This window comes from Elephas maximus, chromosome 5, assembly GCF_024166365.1.
Source record: "Elephas maximus indicus isolate mEleMax1 chromosome 5, mEleMax1 primary haplotype, whole genome shotgun sequence".
Taxonomy (NCBI): Eukaryota; Metazoa; Chordata; class Mammalia; order Proboscidea; family Elephantidae; genus Elephas; species Elephas maximus.
Window position 1 is genome coordinate 106,218,102 of NC_064823.1, and position 18,495 is coordinate 106,236,596.

An 18,495-nucleotide genomic window follows, 5' to 3' on the forward strand; every position below is an offset into this window, starting at 1 on the left:
TGCTGACCTACTGGTAGGTTTGGACCACTAACCTTTCAGTTAGCAGCTGAGCGCTTAACCACTGCACTACCACTTTGAAGGTAACACTAACAATTCAAAGCCAGACCTCTAAATGCTTTGATAATAATCCCCAGAGCAGTTTGTTTGCGAGAGATAAGGGTTACTCTGGCCAGACAAAATGTGGTATTGTTAGCTGCTATTGAATTGGCCCTTGACTCATGGTGACCCCATGTACAACAGAACAGAAATGCTGCCCAGTCCTGTGCCATTCTCAGGATTGGTCAGAGGATTGGACCACTGGGCTTTCACTGGCTGATTTTCAGAAGGAGATTGCCAGGCCTTTCTTCCTAGTCCATCTTTAGTCTGAAAGCTCCACTGAAACCCATTCAGCATTATAGCAACATGCAAGCCACCACTGATAGATAGATGGTAGCTGAGCATGAGGTGCGTTGGCTAGGAATCAAACCTGGGTATCCCACATGGGTGGTAAGAATTCTACCACTGAACCACCGATGCCCTCAGATAAAATATCTGGAGTGTGTACATCATTGAGAGCAAAAACAAAACTGTAGTGATCCCAAGTCTTGGGCCCATTTCAAACCTCAGTGTGCTACTTTGTGCAGTAAGTTATACCTTCTTCAGCCATCTTGTTGTGTGCTTTTGAGTCGATATTGACTCCTAGTATCCCCATGTAAGGACCTTAAAACATTAAGGGAATTGCAGAACATACGTCAGCTGTGGAAAAACAGGATGCAAGGCCAAGAACTCTGTGCCACTCTGCTGTCACGAGGCCACCAACATAGTTTTCTCCAGGCGATTATGTATTTTCAGGTTATCCCTGTATTCTTCAAAGTTCTTGATCTATTTTTCCCTGTAAGGGAATTTATTTTTAAGAGTTGGGATGAAACACACTTTTCCTTGAACAGTAGTCATATTTGCTTGTGTCTACAGTTCATATTCGTCTTATTCTCACTATGTGGGTTTTTTTGAAATCCTGATTCAGTTGGTTCTATTTATTTCTCCTGACACCGAATACATTTATTACCTACATAACATTAAAAATTCTGGAGTAGACCCAAGACTTGATTTTGTTGGTATCTAGGAAGCTACTGGGTAATGCTATGCTTGGGTTTGGAAGTAAATTAAACTATTTTTTTCAGCATCAGCATAAGAAACATATTAGCCAGGACGTAAAAACCCAGTCTGAGAGTGAAATGAAGAAATTTTTGAGCACCTTGACTATAGATAGTGTAACCCGAAGTGACCAAGGGTGGTACAACTGTGTTGCATCCAGTGGGCGGATGACCAAGAAGAACAGCACATTTGTCAGGATCCATGGTGAGCCAAGATCTCCTTTGGAATTATGCTATGCCTTGAAAAGTGAGATGATTTAAATAAATTTAGATCAGATAGTGATTTCTGTTATGTTTGTTCAGCAGATATTCTTGAGCTCTTGCTAGAAAGGCTAGATGACCTAGAGATCAAGAGCATAGCTTTGGAGTTGAGAGACTTGGGGTCAAATCCCAACTCTAAAGGTGAAATGAGATAATATAATTTAAGTGTTCACTAAATAGTAGCAGTTGTTGTTGCTATTATTATTATTTCATAAGGAAAGTATTAGTATCTAAAGTGGCTTTTAAAATCTTTTTTTTGGAAGTCTGGAAGATGTGCTAGAATAAGCATGGATTCAATTACTTGCCGTGGGGCTGTGAGAAAATAAATACATTTCTCATTTTTTCTCTTTCCCTCTCGTAAATATCTCAGTTGAGATGGTAATTAAATGGCATCCTACTTCCAGGCCATGGTAAGGCTTTTGGATTTTAGTATGAGAAGGCATAGAAGGGTTTTGAGCAGAAAAAGACATGCCCTGGCTTATGTTTTTCTAGGATTACTCTGTTGTATGTAAAATATACTTTAGGGAACAAAGGGCAGAAGTAGGGAGATTAGTTAGGAGGTGAATTGCAATAATCCAGGCAAGGGATGGCAAATGACTTGGACAGGGTGTGTCTTAGTTATCTAGTGCTGCTATAACAGAAATACCACAGGTAGATGGCTTTAACAAAGAGAAGTTTATTTCCTCACAGTAAAGTAGGCTAAACTCCCAAATTCTGGGTGTCAGCTCCCGGGGAAGGCTTTCTCTCTCTGTTGACTCTGGAGGAAGGTCCTTGTCTTTAATCTTCCCCTAATCAAGGAGCTTCTCAGGCTCAGGGACCCCAGGTCCAAATGGCACACTCTGCTCCTGGCGCTTCTTTCTAAGTGGTATGAGGTCCCCCGTCTCTCTGCTCTCTTTTTTCTTTTATATCTCAAGAGATTGCCTCAAGACGTAACCCAGTCTTGAAGGTGGAGTCCTGCCTCACTGACACAACTGCAGCCCATCCTCTGTCATTAATATCATAGAGGCAGGATTTACAACATATAGGAAAGTCACACAATACTGGGAGTCATGGCCCAGCCCAACTGATACACACATTTTGGGGGGGACATAGTTCAATCCATGACTGGGTGCAAAGGTGATAAGAAGTGATCTGATCTGGATATATTTTGAAGGTAGATCCAACAGAATCTGCTTATGGATTCATTGGCTGTGGGGTCTAAGAGAAAGAAAAGAATGGAAGAGGATTCTTGAGATTTTTGCATGAGCAACTGGGTGGTGCTATTTACTGAGATAGGGAAGTTGACAGAGGAGTCAGATTAGGGGAAATAATATTGAATATGCTCATTCAGAGATACCCATTAAACATCCAAGTGGAGATGTTTAATATATAAACCCAGAACTCGGAGATATAGATTTAGGGTTTATATAAATAGTACTTTGAGCCTGAGATAGAGGTTGGTGTAGATAAAAATAAGAGATCTGAGGACTGAGCCCCAGGGCATGCCAACACATTAGAGGGATTTAGGTGTAGGTTATCACGGGTGCAGAGGACAAGTCCCCCTCCTGTCCCTGGGGGAATTACAGAAAGCTTCACAGAGGAGCAAATGCACTAATCCAAGATTTGAGCAACAAGTAGGCTTGCAGGGGTACCCTCAGGGTGACAGAAAAAGCAAATGCAAAGATTGGATTTTGGGAGAGGCTGGAATGTGACCTATAGGAGGGTGTATTCAGAATGTCTGAACTGCAACAACTCAGAACACCAAGGTATTTGATTTTTCAGTTGAAGTGAAAAGCTAAACCAAAAACCATTGACAATAAATCAGCATTTATGAGAATAATTTTTTTTTAATTTTTTTACAGAAAAACCTTTTGTTGCTTTTCGTAGCGGCATGGAATCTTTGGTGGAAGCCATAGTGGGAGAAAATGTCAGAGTTCCTGTGAAGTTTCTTGGTTACCCAGTCCCTGAAATAAAATGGTGACTATTGAGAATAAATGCAAAACATTGTTTCACATGAAGGCAAATCTTTAGATTGTACCAATTTCCCCCAATTTTTTTTCATAGGTATAAAAATGGAAGAGCCCTTGAGTCTAATCATACAATCAAAGTGGGGCATGTCCTGACTATTATGGAAGTGAGTGAAAAAGATACTGGGAATTACACTGTCATTCTTACCAATCCCATTTCAAAGGAGAAGCAGAGCCACGTGGTATCTCTGGTTGTGAATGGTGAGTCCGTTCAGTTTTCCTTCTCTGCCCAAAGTTTACTAGGAAGAATATGCTTATGTCTTCCTAAACAACAAGCCACCATTCCATTGTCACCTGCTGCTTCACCCACATCATGAGTGTGGCACCTGTATATAAAAATGGTCCAGAGTGGTGGTGTTGAGGTAGAGGACAATGTGGCATGAATGTGTTTGTTTGAGAGGCCATGGAAGTGAGCTGTTTGGTGGCCAAATGCAAAATTAAAGTAGATGGCACGCTTGATGGCCCAATGCTGTGAAGTAAGAATGCCTACAGGGAGAGTTGTCAAGCCTACATTGCACTGTGTTTACTCTTGTTTCATGGAATGGTGCACCTAGTGTGCAGATGTGTAGGAGGAAGAAGTAAGTCTCTTCTCCTTGACTTTCGTGAGAAGCCTCTAATTTGGTTTTGTAGTTGATGTGTCGGTGATCACAGGCAGGTTCTACCTCAGAAGGCTTTTGCAGGTCGACATTGTTGGATTGGTTGGAATTTTTTTTTTTTTTTTATCAGAAGTTCAGGATCTGATCCTGAGTCTATAAAGGGAAGATATTAAGTTTTATATTGATTTAAGAATGATTTGAACTTTGTTTTCCCAAACTGAAATATAACAATAAGTGTTGTTGGAGGAAAAAAGGGTGCCATGATCAAGCAAGCCTGGGAGGTCCTAAGTTAATGTAAAGGAGGTTTCTTTACTACATGACTTCTCAAGGCCTTTAATATGTTAATATATATTGCCATTTGGGACAGGGATGGGGTGGTGGCATAGAGTGTGCAGGGTTTAACAAACTTATTTGACCAGAGCACCTTTACCCCAAGTATATTCGTTCATATCTTGCTCCAAAACCCAGTTTGAGAGTCGTTTCTCTGTTGTGATTCCTTGTTTTCCCTACTGGTGCAGCTTAGTATAACTGCAGGATCTTTTCTCATGAAATTAAGGTGTTTCTCCCATGCTTCTGGAGTCCCTGGTGGTGCAGTGATTAAGTGCTTGGCTGTTAACCTAAAAGGTTGGCAGTTTGAACCTACCAGCTGCTCCTCAGAAAAAAGATGTGGCAGTCAGCTCCTGTAAAGATTTACAGCTTCGGATGCCCTGTGAGTCTCTATGAGTTGGAATGGACTCAAGGGCAACAGGTTTTTTTTCCCCCATGCTCCCAGAATCCCTGGGCAGTGTAAATGGCTAACGTGCTTGGCTGCCAACCAAAAGGTAGGTGGTTGAGTCTACCCAGAGGCTCCTGGGAAGAAAGGCCTGGTAATCCACTGCCAAAAAATCAGCCATTGAAAATCCTTTGGAGCACAGTTCTACTCTGACACACATGAGTGTTGCGGTGAGTCAGAGTCAACTTGTTGGCAACTGGTTTCCCTTATTTCCTGCTACCCCTCTGTATATCTACTGAGCTTGGCTTAGCTTTTTCCCTGGGAAATCAGCTCCAAAGAGTATTTTAAAGATAGCAGGTTCCAGGAAATTTGCTTATAAGAAGGGCAGGAGTAGGGCTTTGGGGAAGGGAAACTGGAAAGCTGATAAGTAGGATGGGAAGAAGAAAGTGAACAAGAGCTGAAGACGTAACAATGGCCAGTGACTAACCCCATCTCATCAATTCATGAAATCACTAAACAGTTGATTCACTGTACCATTTACCCTGATATATGAAACAAACAAAATAGAAGTTAAGTTTTATAGCAAAATCTGAGCCTTTAGTTTGATAGTGATAAGAAAATGTTATTAGGTACCATTGAGTTGATTTTGACTCATGGTGACCCCAAATGACACTGTAGAGCTGTTCCATAGGGTTTTCTTGGCTGTAATCTTTACAGAAGGAGATTTCCAGGTCTTTCTTCCTTGGAGCTGCTGGGTGGGTTCAAATTGCAGAGCTTTCAGTTAGCAGCTGAGTGCTTAACTGCTTGTGTCATGAGGGCTTCTCAATAAGAAAATAGTTTCATGTTAATGACTTTGGAAGCAAAAAAGAAGAGAAAGGAGGAAGAAGAGGGTGAGAAAGAAAGAAAGGAGGAAGGAAGGGAGGAAAGATGAAGAATAAAAGGAAAGATACATTTGACAGTGGCAGTGATTCATTATATAATGATTTAAATCTTTGTTTATCATGTAGTGGTTTACTGCTTGGGTTCAAAAGTCAGAGTGTCTAGATTTGTTCCTGATTTTGTCACTTATTAACTGGGTTACCTTGGTCAAGTCATTGAACTTTTCTGTATCTCATTTTTCTCAAGTGTAATAGCAGTTGTGAGGATTAAATGAATGAGTCAATATAAAGCACTTAGAATAATGCTTGGCACATCATAATGTTTTTGTTATTCACAACTGTTCTGGTACTGGAGACTTGCCCCAATCTTGTGAGATTGGGGGAACTGAAAGAATTATGCCTATAATGTAGATAGAAAAAAAAAATAAGCCCTAGGTCCCAAGATGTGCACAAAGTTGCTCAGCTTTGTGAACTGTCACTAGAACGTCCAAGTCTAGCTATTCTATGAAAAAGAAAGTGGCGGCAAGATCATATGCTAAAGTAACAAACAAAACATAGCCTTCAGTTGCCGAAAACCTCTACCTTCCATTCCTTAAAGCTGATCGATAATTCAAAAGTTGCTTTCCTCATCTCCAGTCCCACCCCAGATTGGTGAGAAATCTGTAATATCACCCATGGATTCCTACCAGTATGGCACCATGCAAACGCTGACGTGCACAGTCTATGCAGTCCCTCCCCCACATCACATCAAATGGTATTGGCAGTTGGAGGAAGAATGCAACTACATCCCCACGTGAGTAGGGCCACGGGCTCTTTTATCCTATGGTTTTGCGTTTCCTGTAGCTCTGCTGGGATATGACTACAATCTAAGTAGGGAAGATTATCCCTAAGAAAATTTTCTCTTAAGAGCACCCCTTCACCTCCCTTCATCGTTCTTTGCGTCTTCAATTATACATGGTGTCTTTGCTTGGGATAACCCATTTTCTTTATTTTCTATCTCTGCTTAGATTAGCCCTGATGTACGCCTTGCCAAATGCAAGCTATTCACTTAGTTCGCTAATTGCCAATCTTTGGATTTGCTCTTTATGCCAGTCAACTGGTGAACAGTACACCACTCCTTCTTATCTGTGAGGAGGTCCATCTCTGAGAGGAAGTGCCGATGGATGTGAGGGAGCGATAGACCTAGCCCAGCCCTCAGAGTCTCAGGCCCAGTTTATCAGGTTCTAACATAAGTCCAGACATCCTTAGGGGGCGGAAAAAAAAAACAACTAACCCATCACTACCCTAAGCAGTCCACTTCCTGTTGTTGTTTTTGAAATGGCCACCACAAGTTTCTTCCTCAGTTGTTCGATCATTTCCTACACAAAGGCCAAAGTCCCAGAGACATTACTTTAAGAAACCTGATGGCTTCTTAGTTTCCTTGCGTTCCTTTGAAGTAAATTAACTTGAATTGTCTTGTCTGATCGAATTCATGAATGAAGGTTTGTTCCCAGAATGGCGGCTTCCCTCCTGTATCCTGAATGAATCTACCTAGAACCTTATCCTTCGGTGCAGAGGCCCTTTTTTAATTGGCACCAAAATCTTGTGACATGGTAGTCTGCATTGAAAGTTATTTCTAGGAACACAATAACAAAAATCTGATTATTATTATTATTTTTTCTACTGATTTGATTTAAAGAAAAATTAGATCGTAATATGATCTCTGATCTCTTTCTTATAGCCAAACTGCCTTAATGACAAAACCATACCATTGTAAAGAATGGAGAAGTGTGGAGGACTTCCAGGGGGGAAATAAAATTGAAGTCACCAAAAATCAATTTGCTGTAATTGAAGGAAAAAACAAAGTGAGTTTGAACTCTTTAATCTGAAATCTCTCTTTTTAAATAAAAGATGATACAATAATATGTGAGGAGTATTAGAGATTAATAATCAAATTTATAATAAAAATCAAATCAAATCATGATAAAATAGTAGCATGTTAAGTCAGTTTGTAAACACCATTGAGTTTAAAAAGGATCATTGACTTATTTAAAAGGAAAAATATTTTTTTTATTGTGGTAAACGCATAGATAATAAAACAGTTGCCATTTCCACAGTCTTCACAGGTACAGTTCGATGCCATTAAATATGTTGATCATGTTCAACCATCACTACCACTCACTTATCAATAGTTTGTCATAGAAAAATGAAACACATACACTGTTCAACTTGCACGCTTGTTGTAAGGTGATTCTGATTTTATAAACATGAAAATGGGAAAATATGTATAGACATACTGTTATATTAAAACACAGGATTTATTTTTATGATTTCCAAAACAATTTGTCCATGTGTGAACTATGCCAGCATAATTATAATTACATAAATGTGATTATATGCAGTAGTATGAACTGAGTAGGCAGGCAGTAACAATTGTGGAGACTGCTGAATCTTAGTTGGAACGCATGTGCGCAAACACAGCCTCCATTGTTTATGGCCTAGGCTTGTTATTTGTGTTGTTTTGTTTTTTCCAGACTGTAAGCACCCTTGTTATCCAAGTGACAAATGTGTCAGCCTTGTACAAATGTGAAGCCATGAACAAAGCCGGGCTAGGAGAGAGGGTTATCTCCCTCCACGTGACCAGTAAGTGCTCTTCTCTGAAGGGGAGAGTGGGTTGGATCTCCCCCAAAGTGGGTGCTAAGTTGTGTTATCCTCTGTAGCCTGCACTATTTGTGTGAGTGGCATGGTGATTAGGCAGAGGACTTGGACTGGTAATTGATGCTTTTGTTTATAAATGAAAACTGAGGTAGCTCCTGGGTTTATGTGTGTATCAGCTTCACTGGAGAGAGAATGGTTTCACATATTGTTTTAAACTAGAAGTCTTATGCTACATCTGTGTCTTTATCATCAGAGCCTCTCACCGTGCTTGTCTTAATAAATGGTTCAATAGATGTTGATGGGCTTGCTGTTGAAAAATTGAAGAGGTTGGGTTTTCTGGAGGCAGCTGTAATGACGGAAGAGCAGTGCCCTCCCAGCACCATTGATCTGCCTTTGCACCTTAGTTTTGTGGATAACCTTTAGCTGACTGGAAAGAATAAAATTTTTAGTCCAGGTTAATGAGTAAGTGTAATAAGTGTGCAAGTTTTTGGAGCCCTGGTGGTGTAGTTGTTAAGAGCTTGACTGCTAACCAAAAGGTCAGCAGTTCAAATCTACCAGCTACATCTTGGAAACCCTATGGGGCAGTTCTACTCTGTCCTACAGGGTCACTATGAGTGGAAATCGACTCGACAGCCACAGTTATTATTTAATAAGTATAGCTTTAATGTCATTGGGTGTTATGTGTTAATAGGAACTACTTTTTAGAATTTCATGTTGTGACTGAATTTTCTGCTTTGGATTTTTTTTAATCTTAACTATGTTGAGTGTGCAAAGTGGAGATTTGATAAGTATCTGGAGAATTCAGGCCAAGTAACACATTTTGGGACCCAAATTGTCTACTTTAATTGTCTCCTGTGTGACATCATCTGGGATTGCTGGAGCTTCACTTCTCTTGGGCTTTATAGGCAGAGTCTGAAGGCAACCAGAAAGGAGTAGTGCACTCAGTTAAATGGCGATTCTCTAACTATGGGTTTTAAATTTCAGGAGGTCCTAAAATTACTTTGCAACCTGATGCCCAACCAACTGAACAGGAGAGTGTGTCTTTGTGGTGCACTGTAGACAAAATGATGTTTGAGAACCTCACGTGGTACAGGCTTGGCCTACAGCCCCTGCCGGTTCAAGTGGGAGAGTTGCCCACGCCTGTTTGCAAGAACTTGGATGCTCTTTGGAAAATGAATGCCACCATGTTCTCTAATAGCACAAGCGACATTTTGATCTTGGAGCTCCAGAATGCATCACTGCAGGACCAAGGAGACTACGTCTGCTTTGCTCAGGACAGAAAGACCAAGAAAATACATTGTGTGGTCAAGCAGCTCATGGTCCTAGGTAGGAAAACAACTGTGAATCATCATCCCGAGGCAGTTGGAATGCCCTAAATGTAGTGCTTTGAGATGCTTTGTGAAGGTTTCTGTCCTTTAGGAACTTACAGTGTAGATTGTTGCACCCTCTTATTCACTGAAAACCCTGGAGGCAAGAAAAAAGCTATAATGGTGATGTGATGTATTAAAAAGAGAAAATAAGATGATTCTTTCCAACCTTGAGGCTAGGATAACTCACCAATATCCTGTAAGAGATTAGCCTGAACCAGGAACGTTTCTGCCTTATTCTTGGGCATTTATTTATTCAAATAGACACATATTATGGGATGCCTAGTGTGAGCCCAGGAGAGCACCAGAAGTTCACAGTGGTGAACAAGATGGACAAGGTGTAGCCACTGTCCTCAAAGATCTTACAGTCCAGTGGAGAACACAGAGAAGCCACTGGACAGTCATAGCACAGTGGTATCAATCCATGAGGGCAGCAGTTGTTCCCTTCAGTAGTTCCAGTTATAGAACATTAAGACACGTAATAGGTGCTTAATAAGGTATCTGTGCATTAAGAGGAAACCCTGGTGGCGTAGTGGTTAAGTGCTACAGCTGCTAACCAAGAGGGCAGCAGTTGGAATCCGCCAGGCGCTCCTCGGAAACTCTATGGGGCAGTTCTACTCTGTCCTATAGGGTTGCTGTGAGTCGGAATCGATTCTACGGCAGTGGGTTTGGTTTTTTTGGTTGGTGCATTAAGAGTATAATGGTGAGGTGAGTTTAGGGACTGTGAGTGTGTGTAGGAGGGGTGCTGCACTTACTGCCTCTACCTCTCGGTCATCCCATGTGACCCAAGGTCAAGGAGTTGATAACTTTAGTGAGCAAATAGCTTTGTAAATTTCCCACAGAGCCATTCTCTAGGCCTCATCTAATTTTGTCCCCTGCATAAAAGTTGTGCAGCCAGGCTCTATCTCTGAAGAAATCAGGAAAATTTAGAGCATTTCTCTTGGTGTCATCTACTTCCTTTTTCTTCTCTTTTCGTTGTTCCTTCCCAGTTCCTAGAATGCAGGTACCCTCTGATTTTTACTGTTAGGGAGGGGCAGTGCCTGGCTAAACTACTAAACTAGTTCGTACCAAAGCTTTAAGAAATAAGACCTTCCTTACAGCCTTGATATCTTTAGACAATGACACTAGCATAGGGTTTGCTAGTTTCAAGACTTCAGGTGTCAGAACAGATATTTTTGGGTTAAGTCATCCCTAGGGCCCTTCAAATCACACCACATAAATGACCATCTATTTTTTTATGAACATTGGTGGATGATCTGGTTTCAAGCTAATAGAAGAATTCAAAAAGAGAGATGAAGGAGGCTCCTGGCCTTGCCCTACCCAGGAAATATGTGCTTACAATTAGCTGGTTTTCTTCCCTAAGGACCCCCAAGTTTGTTAAAAATTATTCTTAGAAATAGACTAGAGGTCAATACATTCGCTTCAGCCCAGTGTGTGCACTGTTGAGGTCCCCTTACTTGGCCAAATGTTGACATGGGAATCTTTCAGCACAATTTCTTTTGATGCTCAGTTGGTTTGGACAAGATATCTCCATGGCACTTTGATGATTTGCAGGAAAAGGGCAAATCTAGAATTTTGCTGTACATTTTAACAGATACCCATGGGCTTTGTTTTCTTTAAATTCTTGACTTTCCTTAGGGTATGGTTGTTTTGTTTGTTTGTGTTTTAGTGGAAATAGCATTGGACTGATCTTCTAAACTTACCAGATTTTATTAGTTCAACTGTTTACTTAGTTCTAGGAACTTGGACCTGTTGTTTAACTTCCCTGAACTGCAGTTATTTTATCTATGAAATAAGATTAATATTCCTACGTGCCCATCAGTAATAGTAATAGTAAGAGTAAAAACGAGTAATAGAAATCATATAAATGAGTTTTGTAAAAAATAAAATGCCAAATAATTATCAGGTGTTCTTGCCCTTCCCAAGAGAAACATGGCAGAGTACTAGGGTGTCACTGGCCAGAACTGACATGGGAGTTCCTCAGGAAAGCCAAGTCTGATTAGAGAAAATTCTATAAAGGTGACCCTGAACCTTTATTTTGGCATGTGATTACCAGCTGGGACCACTAATGTGAATGCTCAAAAGGGGTGCAGTTACGCCTGATCTGTCCTAATTTGCTTGTTTCATTTAACTTAACTCAGTGACCAACAGTTATTAACTTCTGTGTATTTTCAGCTTCATAAATAACAGTTTATTGTTGTAGTTTACTAAATAACTGTTGTAGTTTACTATAACAGTTTACTAAAACCATTTCAAATATTTTAACTAAATGGTCTATTTTTTTCTTTTTATGTGCATAGAACGTATAGCCCCTATGATCACAGGAAGCTTGGAGAATCAGACGACAATTATTGGTGAAACCATTGAAGTTTCATGCACAGTGTCTGGAAACCCGCCTCCGCAGATCACGTGGTTCAAAGATAATGAAACACTCGTAGAAGACTCAGGTGAATAGAACTCCTCTCTCTATCATTGATTGCAGTTTTCCCAGAGATATTATCTAAAACCCGTATTATTTCTTAATTTACTTTAAGTTGGAGGAAAAAAAGCAGTATTAGTGTACGTGGCCTGGCTCATTTCATAGACATGCACTGAGGGTATTCAAAATGCCTTGTTGAATTCAGAAAGAGAAATGAAGGAAGTTCCTGGTCTTGTCATGTCCAGGAAATACGTGCTCGCAATGAACTGGTTTTCTTCCCTAAAGACCTTTAAGTTGTTTTCCAAAAATTATTCTTAGAAATAGACTAGAGGCCAATACATGGAAGCTGGGAGATCAGTCAGCAATTGGCACTATATGATGCTTTGAAGTTAGATAATAGCCCAAGATTAAGGGCACCAGTTATATTTTTTAAAAAATTTTGGAAAAACTTCATCAGCATAAATAAACATAACCATTTTCCTCCTCTTTTAGGCATCGTACTGAAAGATGGAAATCAGAACCTAACTATCCGCAGGGTAAGGAAGGAGGATGAAGGCCTCTATACCTGCCAGGCCTGCAATCTTCTTGGATGTGCAAAAGCAGAGACCTTTTTCCTAATAGAAGGTCAGTGGGTAGTCATAGACACATCAGGGGTTTTTTAAAAACTAGCTTGCCTCTTAGATATACCCTTCACTTTGGGAGGGAGGGTTATGGGTGACTTTTGTCTTCTTTGTACTTTGAAGTTTTCCTCATTAAGTACGCATTGTTTCAACCAGAAAGCAGAACTGGTGTTGGTTGAATTCTGCTCGCACCACTTTTACTATCCCTGCAGTTCTCACTGCACTAGAATTCTTAGCTAAGCACGCTGGATATCCTCCTTTCCCTGATCCCTTCTCGATTGAATGGCTCTCTTAACTTGTCACAGAATTAATGCCCCTCTATTTATTTGGAAAAACATTAGCATTGCCGGTGAATCATGAAAGTCAGGACTATTCAGATAGTTACAGGGGTTCATAGTTTTTATTGGACTAAAGATAATTAAAAGTCATTTGTAAATTTTTTTTTTGTAAACAATAGTCATTTGTGCTTTTCTGAAATGGAAAATTTTTGGTTCTCTAAACTTGAAAGAAAACATGCATAAGTATGCAGAAGTGATCTGGCATTTTCTGAGGCAGGAAAGGTAAGTTGTGACAGGCAATTTTATTTTAAGAGTGTTCCTGTGTCTTTTTTTTTTTTTTATAACTCACCAGGGGAACAATGAAATTGTATTGTGTGGGTGAAGGAATGGCACGCAAGGGAAAGACAGACGGAGTGGTGATAGATGGGGAAATGATGGATTTCTGTGAACTCAACAAAGCTGGTCTCTGGAAGTCTAGGTTTTAGTCCCTTTAATCTGTCAAATCTATGTAGCAAAGTATTGCATTTCGATACCTTGACATGTTTTCAAATCTGTAGGCTTATTACCGTTCCATAAACCACACTTGCAAATAAAGATTTCATAGAATGTGGTGGTTTTGTCACTTCCAAAGGGATTTATGTTTCAGAGCAAATCCTAGGAAAGACTTCCAGATTAGATTCTCTCTGGTGCTCTGCCTTGCCTGTGTTAGCTGTCTGCAGCTAATTACCGAAAAAAATTAACCAGGTACAGAGATTATATTGACTTCTTACCCAGAGAATACTAAGAAAGAGAGAGGTGGCTGTTTAATATACCTGTTAGGTTCCCACATGTTAATATGGGAATATTAGTACATGAATTGGGAGTCCCTGGGTGGCACAAATGATTAAGTGCTCCACTACTAGCCAAAAGGTTGGTGGTTCCAACCCACCCAGAGGCACCTTGGAAGACAGGCCTGGCGATCTGCTTCTGAAAGCTCACAGCCTTGAAAACTCTGTGGAGCAGTTCTATTCTGCACATATGGCATGGCCATGAGTTGGAATCAACTTGACAGCAACTGACAATAACAACAGATAACAATAACATGAACTAAGGTAGACAATTGAATCTTCGAAATTTTCACTCTCTGTGTGTAAATGGGAAACCCTAGTGGTGTAGTGGTTAAGTGCTATGGCTGCTAACCAAAAGGTCAGCAGTTCAAATCCTCCAGGCACTCCTTGGAAACTCTATGGGACAGTTCTACTCTGCCCTATAGGGTCGCTATGAGTGGGTATCATCTTTACAGCGGGGGGTTAGGTTTAGCAGGTTTGGTGTATAAATAAACTTTTAAATTCCTATGTATAAAGAGTGAATTATTCTAGTAGGACCACCAAAGAAATAAATCCACTCCCAAGTATACTTGGTGCTTGTCTCTCAACTGTTAACAGCTCTTATTTTTGCCAATTATTTGTCTTTCTGTCTTCTTGAGGCTGCCATGGGCCACTCTCACAGCTTGTAGCCCGGTTTGACTCACCCTGTGCTCATCCAATAGGTAGACCCTAAGTGATAATTGCTTCCTTATCACCTCTTTGATAATCACTCTTAGCTGAAAGCCTCCTCCAGGATTTAATTCCTCCCACTCAGAGCTGTCCTCTGGAGCCCTGAGCTCCTGCAGCTTTCCTTGCTGACCTCTAGCTTCTCCTCTTCTTTTTCATGAGTAACTCCTCTGCTGGCCTTGTGTGGTGTGCTGTCTCAGCGCTCTCTCTTTGCCTCACTTAGGCTCCTGCTACACAGAGACAGGGTAGTGTAATGGGTAGTTGGTGTTGGATAGACTTTGTTCAGTTTTTGACCAGAATCACCAAGTGTGCCCTCAATCAAGTAGCTTGGCCTCTCTGAGCTTTGGTGTCTTCATCTGAAAACCGAGGATCATTGAGAGGATTAAGTGGGATGACATATTTAAAGTGATGAGCACATACTAGGTGCGTGCTCACCAATAGCTCTTTGGCCAAAGCACTCCATTTATTTCTCTACTTTATTTCTTAAACTACTTTTTCCCAAGCTTTACACAGATCAAAACATAGACATATTAGTTTCCTAAGGGCGCCAAAAAAAACCCACGAATTGGGTAGTTTAAAATAACAGAAATTTATTTTCTCACAGTCCTGAAGGCTAGAAGTTTGACATTAAGGAGGTGGAAGGGCTACGCTTTCTCTGAAGGCTCTAATGGGAGATCTCTCCTCTCAGCTTCCTATGTTACTGGCAATCCTTGGCGTTCCTTGGCTTGTAGATGCATCACTTTAACCTCTGCCTCCCTTGGCACGTGATGTTCTCCCTGTGTCTCTGTGTCTGTGGCTCTTTTCCTCTTCTTATAAGGATACCAGTTGTATTGGATTAGGGCTCACCCTAATGACCTCATCTTAACGTGACTACATCTATGAAGACCGTAGTTCCAAATAAGGTCACATCACAGATACCACAGGTTAGGACTTCAACATTTCTTTTCAGGGGACACAATTCAATCCATAACAGCTGACTATGACTATAAAACCAAACTGTTATTTTCCCAAATAGAAATACTTTTCTTCTTTATAGAACGTAACCTGTTTTATTTCCATCAAAGAGGTCTCTTCCACTGAACACTTTCTATGTTTGTCTTTTAAGATGTTAATGATTTTATCACTAATTACTTCAGGATTTTACTGCTGGAAATTTTTATGAGCAATACTTTGCAAACTGAGTTTTTTGCTAAGAATGTTGTAGACTCCATCCAAGTTAGAGGCTTTGACTATTGTCTTCTATGATTTTTCCAAATTGGCAAGATGGAGATACTGCTTTAGTGTTAAACTTTGTCATCTTATCTTAAAAAGTGTGAGTTTCCAACTGTTGATGCCCATTCGACTGTGTCTTTTCAGGTGCCCAGGAAAAGACAAATTTGGAAGTCATTATTCTAGTGGGCACTGCCGTGATTGCCATGTTCTTCTGGCTACTTCTTGTCATCGTTTTAAGGACCATTAAACGGGTAACAAAATAATTTCCCTTCTGTTCCATGCTTGTTGGTTTTCATGATTAATGAAAGCTGACTAGGGTTCGTTGAGTTGCTTTTTCCCATTGTAATGGGCACATTTTTCTTTCAATGTAAGAGCATTCCTGCCTACTTTCTTCTGGCTGGGCCACTGGACTTTAATTGATAGAAGCCACTAGAGAGGAAAAGGGCTTGGACTGTCTAATGTAATTAAGATTTAAGAAATTATCCTGAGCTCATTTGGGGAATGAAGGGGCATTGCAAACAAGATAGTAATGGGACTACTCTCAAACCCCTTGAGTTTTATTGGAAAATGAGACATCAGGACTGAGGCTCCAATAAACAACAATAACAAGCACACAAAGCAGCAGCCAAACAACAGGGTGTTTGTGACTGGAAGGATCGATGTTTTCCAGGCCAATGGAGGGGAACTAAAGACGGGCTACTTGTCCATTGTCATGGATCCAGATGAACTCCCTTTGGATGAACACTGTGAACATTTGCCTTATGATGCCAGCAAATGGGAATTCCCCAGAGACCGACTGAAACTAGGTGTGTCTTCATGTAATATTAATTTGGAATTGGGCTTTCTAGACTATCTCATCCTGCTTTAGGATTATGACAAATCTAGTCTATTCAAATATCAAGTTCTGGTTTAGAAATATTTATTTTGTCTCTTGAATTTGGGTAATCATCAATTCAGTCACCTAGAAGTAGGGTTTCTGTATAATTTATATGCAAACTATGACATTTGGAGAGTGAATGGGGAGAGCTAGTAAATAATTAAGCTAGGACAAGGGAGTAAATCATTAAATCAGAATGTATGGTCGCCCTTTCTACTTGAGACCCCTGCATATCACCTTGGTGGTGTAATAATCCAAGTCTGTTTTTTTGTTACTGTTATTGTTGACCCCAGGTAAACCTCTTGGCCGTGGTGCCTTTGGCCAAGTGATTGAAGCAGATGCCTTTGGCATCGACAAAACAGCAACTTGCAAGACAGTGGCTGTCAAAATGTTGAAAGGTAAAAACATTATATGGCGATGTATCTTTCTATCTGTCTCATCTAGTCTTTAAACATGACAGCATAGCTTGTATCGGTGGCTCTGTGGTTAGTTGGACCCGCTAGCCAAGAATGCAGCCAACCTATATGGTGCCTTTGAACAAACTGGAAAAAAGCTTTTCCTTTATACCCTCATGTCAGAGGCTGAATTTTAGCTCTCCACTTCCCTACCTTGCCTGGGAGCCTTTGTGCAGGGTACAGCTTGTACGACTGTACTTAGTGGTCCTGGCTATAGGAAAAAAGTATTGTGGTTATATTAAAATTCTTTCTTAATATTTGTGCTGCATTAATGGCTATAGACCATCTAGAAACATGGAAAGGATTTTGATATAATAAGTAAAAAGAGTAGAGTGCAAAAACAACACATTCTCTAGAATTAGGTTATGTAAAAGATCTTCACATATAAAGGTACCCACCACCCCAGTGCCGTCGATAAAGGTAATATGCAAAAATAAGATCTGTTATGCTAGGAAAGGAAGGATTATAGGTGATTTTTTTTTTTTTTTAATTAAGACCTTTATGAATAAGTGTTGCTTTTTATTTAAGAAAAACATTTAAAGAGTCTTGCCAGCTTTTGAGGAGAGGACCCAGCAGTTTGGGAGTGCTCAGATCATATATTTTACAGTTTAATAGAAATGTTGGGCAAAGTTAATCCTAATAGTAATGGAATCCTGAACTCGTCATTTTAATTTGGAGAGGAGATACAATTGTCCTCTTGGACGATTATAATGTTCTGTCTTTCCTTGTTGAAGACAATGCTACTGATCGGTCTGTGTGTTTCAAAGCCATCTCTCTCCTTTTGCCCATTCTCCCTTGTATGTAATTTTGAGGTAGCTCATCAGAAAAAAAAAAAAAAAAATTTTTTTTTTATCAGAGCTAGGAATGTGGACTGTGTCTGTAGATTAGAGGGGAGTTGTTGTTGTGAAGAGTCAGTTCCAACTCACAGCGACCCTATGTACAACAGAACGAAACATTGCCCGGTCCTGCACCATCCTCACAAGTGTTGCTATGCTTGAACCCATTGTCGCGGCCACTGTGTCAATCCATCTCATTGAGGGTCTTCCTCTTCTTTGCTGACCCTCTACTTTACCAAGCATGATGTCTTCCTCCAGGGATTGATCCCTCCTGATAACATGTCCAAAGCATGTGAGACGTAGTCTCGCCATTCTTGCTTCTAAGGAGCATTCTGGTTGTACTTCTTCCAAGACAGATTTGTTCGTTCTTTTGGCAGTCCATGGTATAACATGGAGTATACCAATCTATATCAGAGTCAAACTCACAGCCTTAGTCCCATCAGCCCTATTGCCCAACTGGGCTTGCCAGCTGGCCCTTGTTAAGTTTCGTGATTGGCACAAGTCTGCTGGAGTATAGGCCAGTCCCCTAACTTACAGTGATGTTTAATACAGGGTGTTGCTTCCTTGTGAGGAAGCACTGAAATAATCAAGCCCTAAGAAGCCAGTAAGCCTGTTATATGAAATCCATTTTTGTAAAAGAAATGGGCATGATTCCAGTTGCAGATGTGTTCTCCTC

The 18,495-nt window shown here is 40.4% G+C and overlaps 1 protein-coding gene across 1 annotated transcript in view; it reads left to right on the forward strand.

The window, feature by feature from the left end:
• KDR (kinase insert domain receptor) overlaps nucleotides 1-18,495 on the forward strand; it is a 50,843-nt gene that overhangs the window by 11,342 nt on the left and 21,006 nt on the right. Inside the window, exons 7-18 of the mRNA XM_049886880.1 lie at nucleotides 1,161-1,338; nucleotides 3,236-3,350; nucleotides 3,438-3,601; nucleotides 6,223-6,379; nucleotides 7,307-7,430; nucleotides 8,100-8,208; nucleotides 9,208-9,549; nucleotides 11,891-12,037; nucleotides 12,502-12,633; nucleotides 15,796-15,902; nucleotides 16,322-16,457; nucleotides 16,822-16,926. Of these exons, the coding sequence (XP_049742837.1) occupies nucleotides 1,161-1,338; nucleotides 3,236-3,350; nucleotides 3,438-3,601; nucleotides 6,223-6,379; nucleotides 7,307-7,430; nucleotides 8,100-8,208; nucleotides 9,208-9,549; nucleotides 11,891-12,037; nucleotides 12,502-12,633; nucleotides 15,796-15,902; nucleotides 16,322-16,457; nucleotides 16,822-16,926 (1,816 nt within the window). The remainder of the gene's footprint in view (nucleotides 1-1,160; nucleotides 1,339-3,235; nucleotides 3,351-3,437; nucleotides 3,602-6,222; nucleotides 6,380-7,306; nucleotides 7,431-8,099; nucleotides 8,209-9,207; nucleotides 9,550-11,890; nucleotides 12,038-12,501; nucleotides 12,634-15,795; nucleotides 15,903-16,321; nucleotides 16,458-16,821; nucleotides 16,927-18,495) is intronic.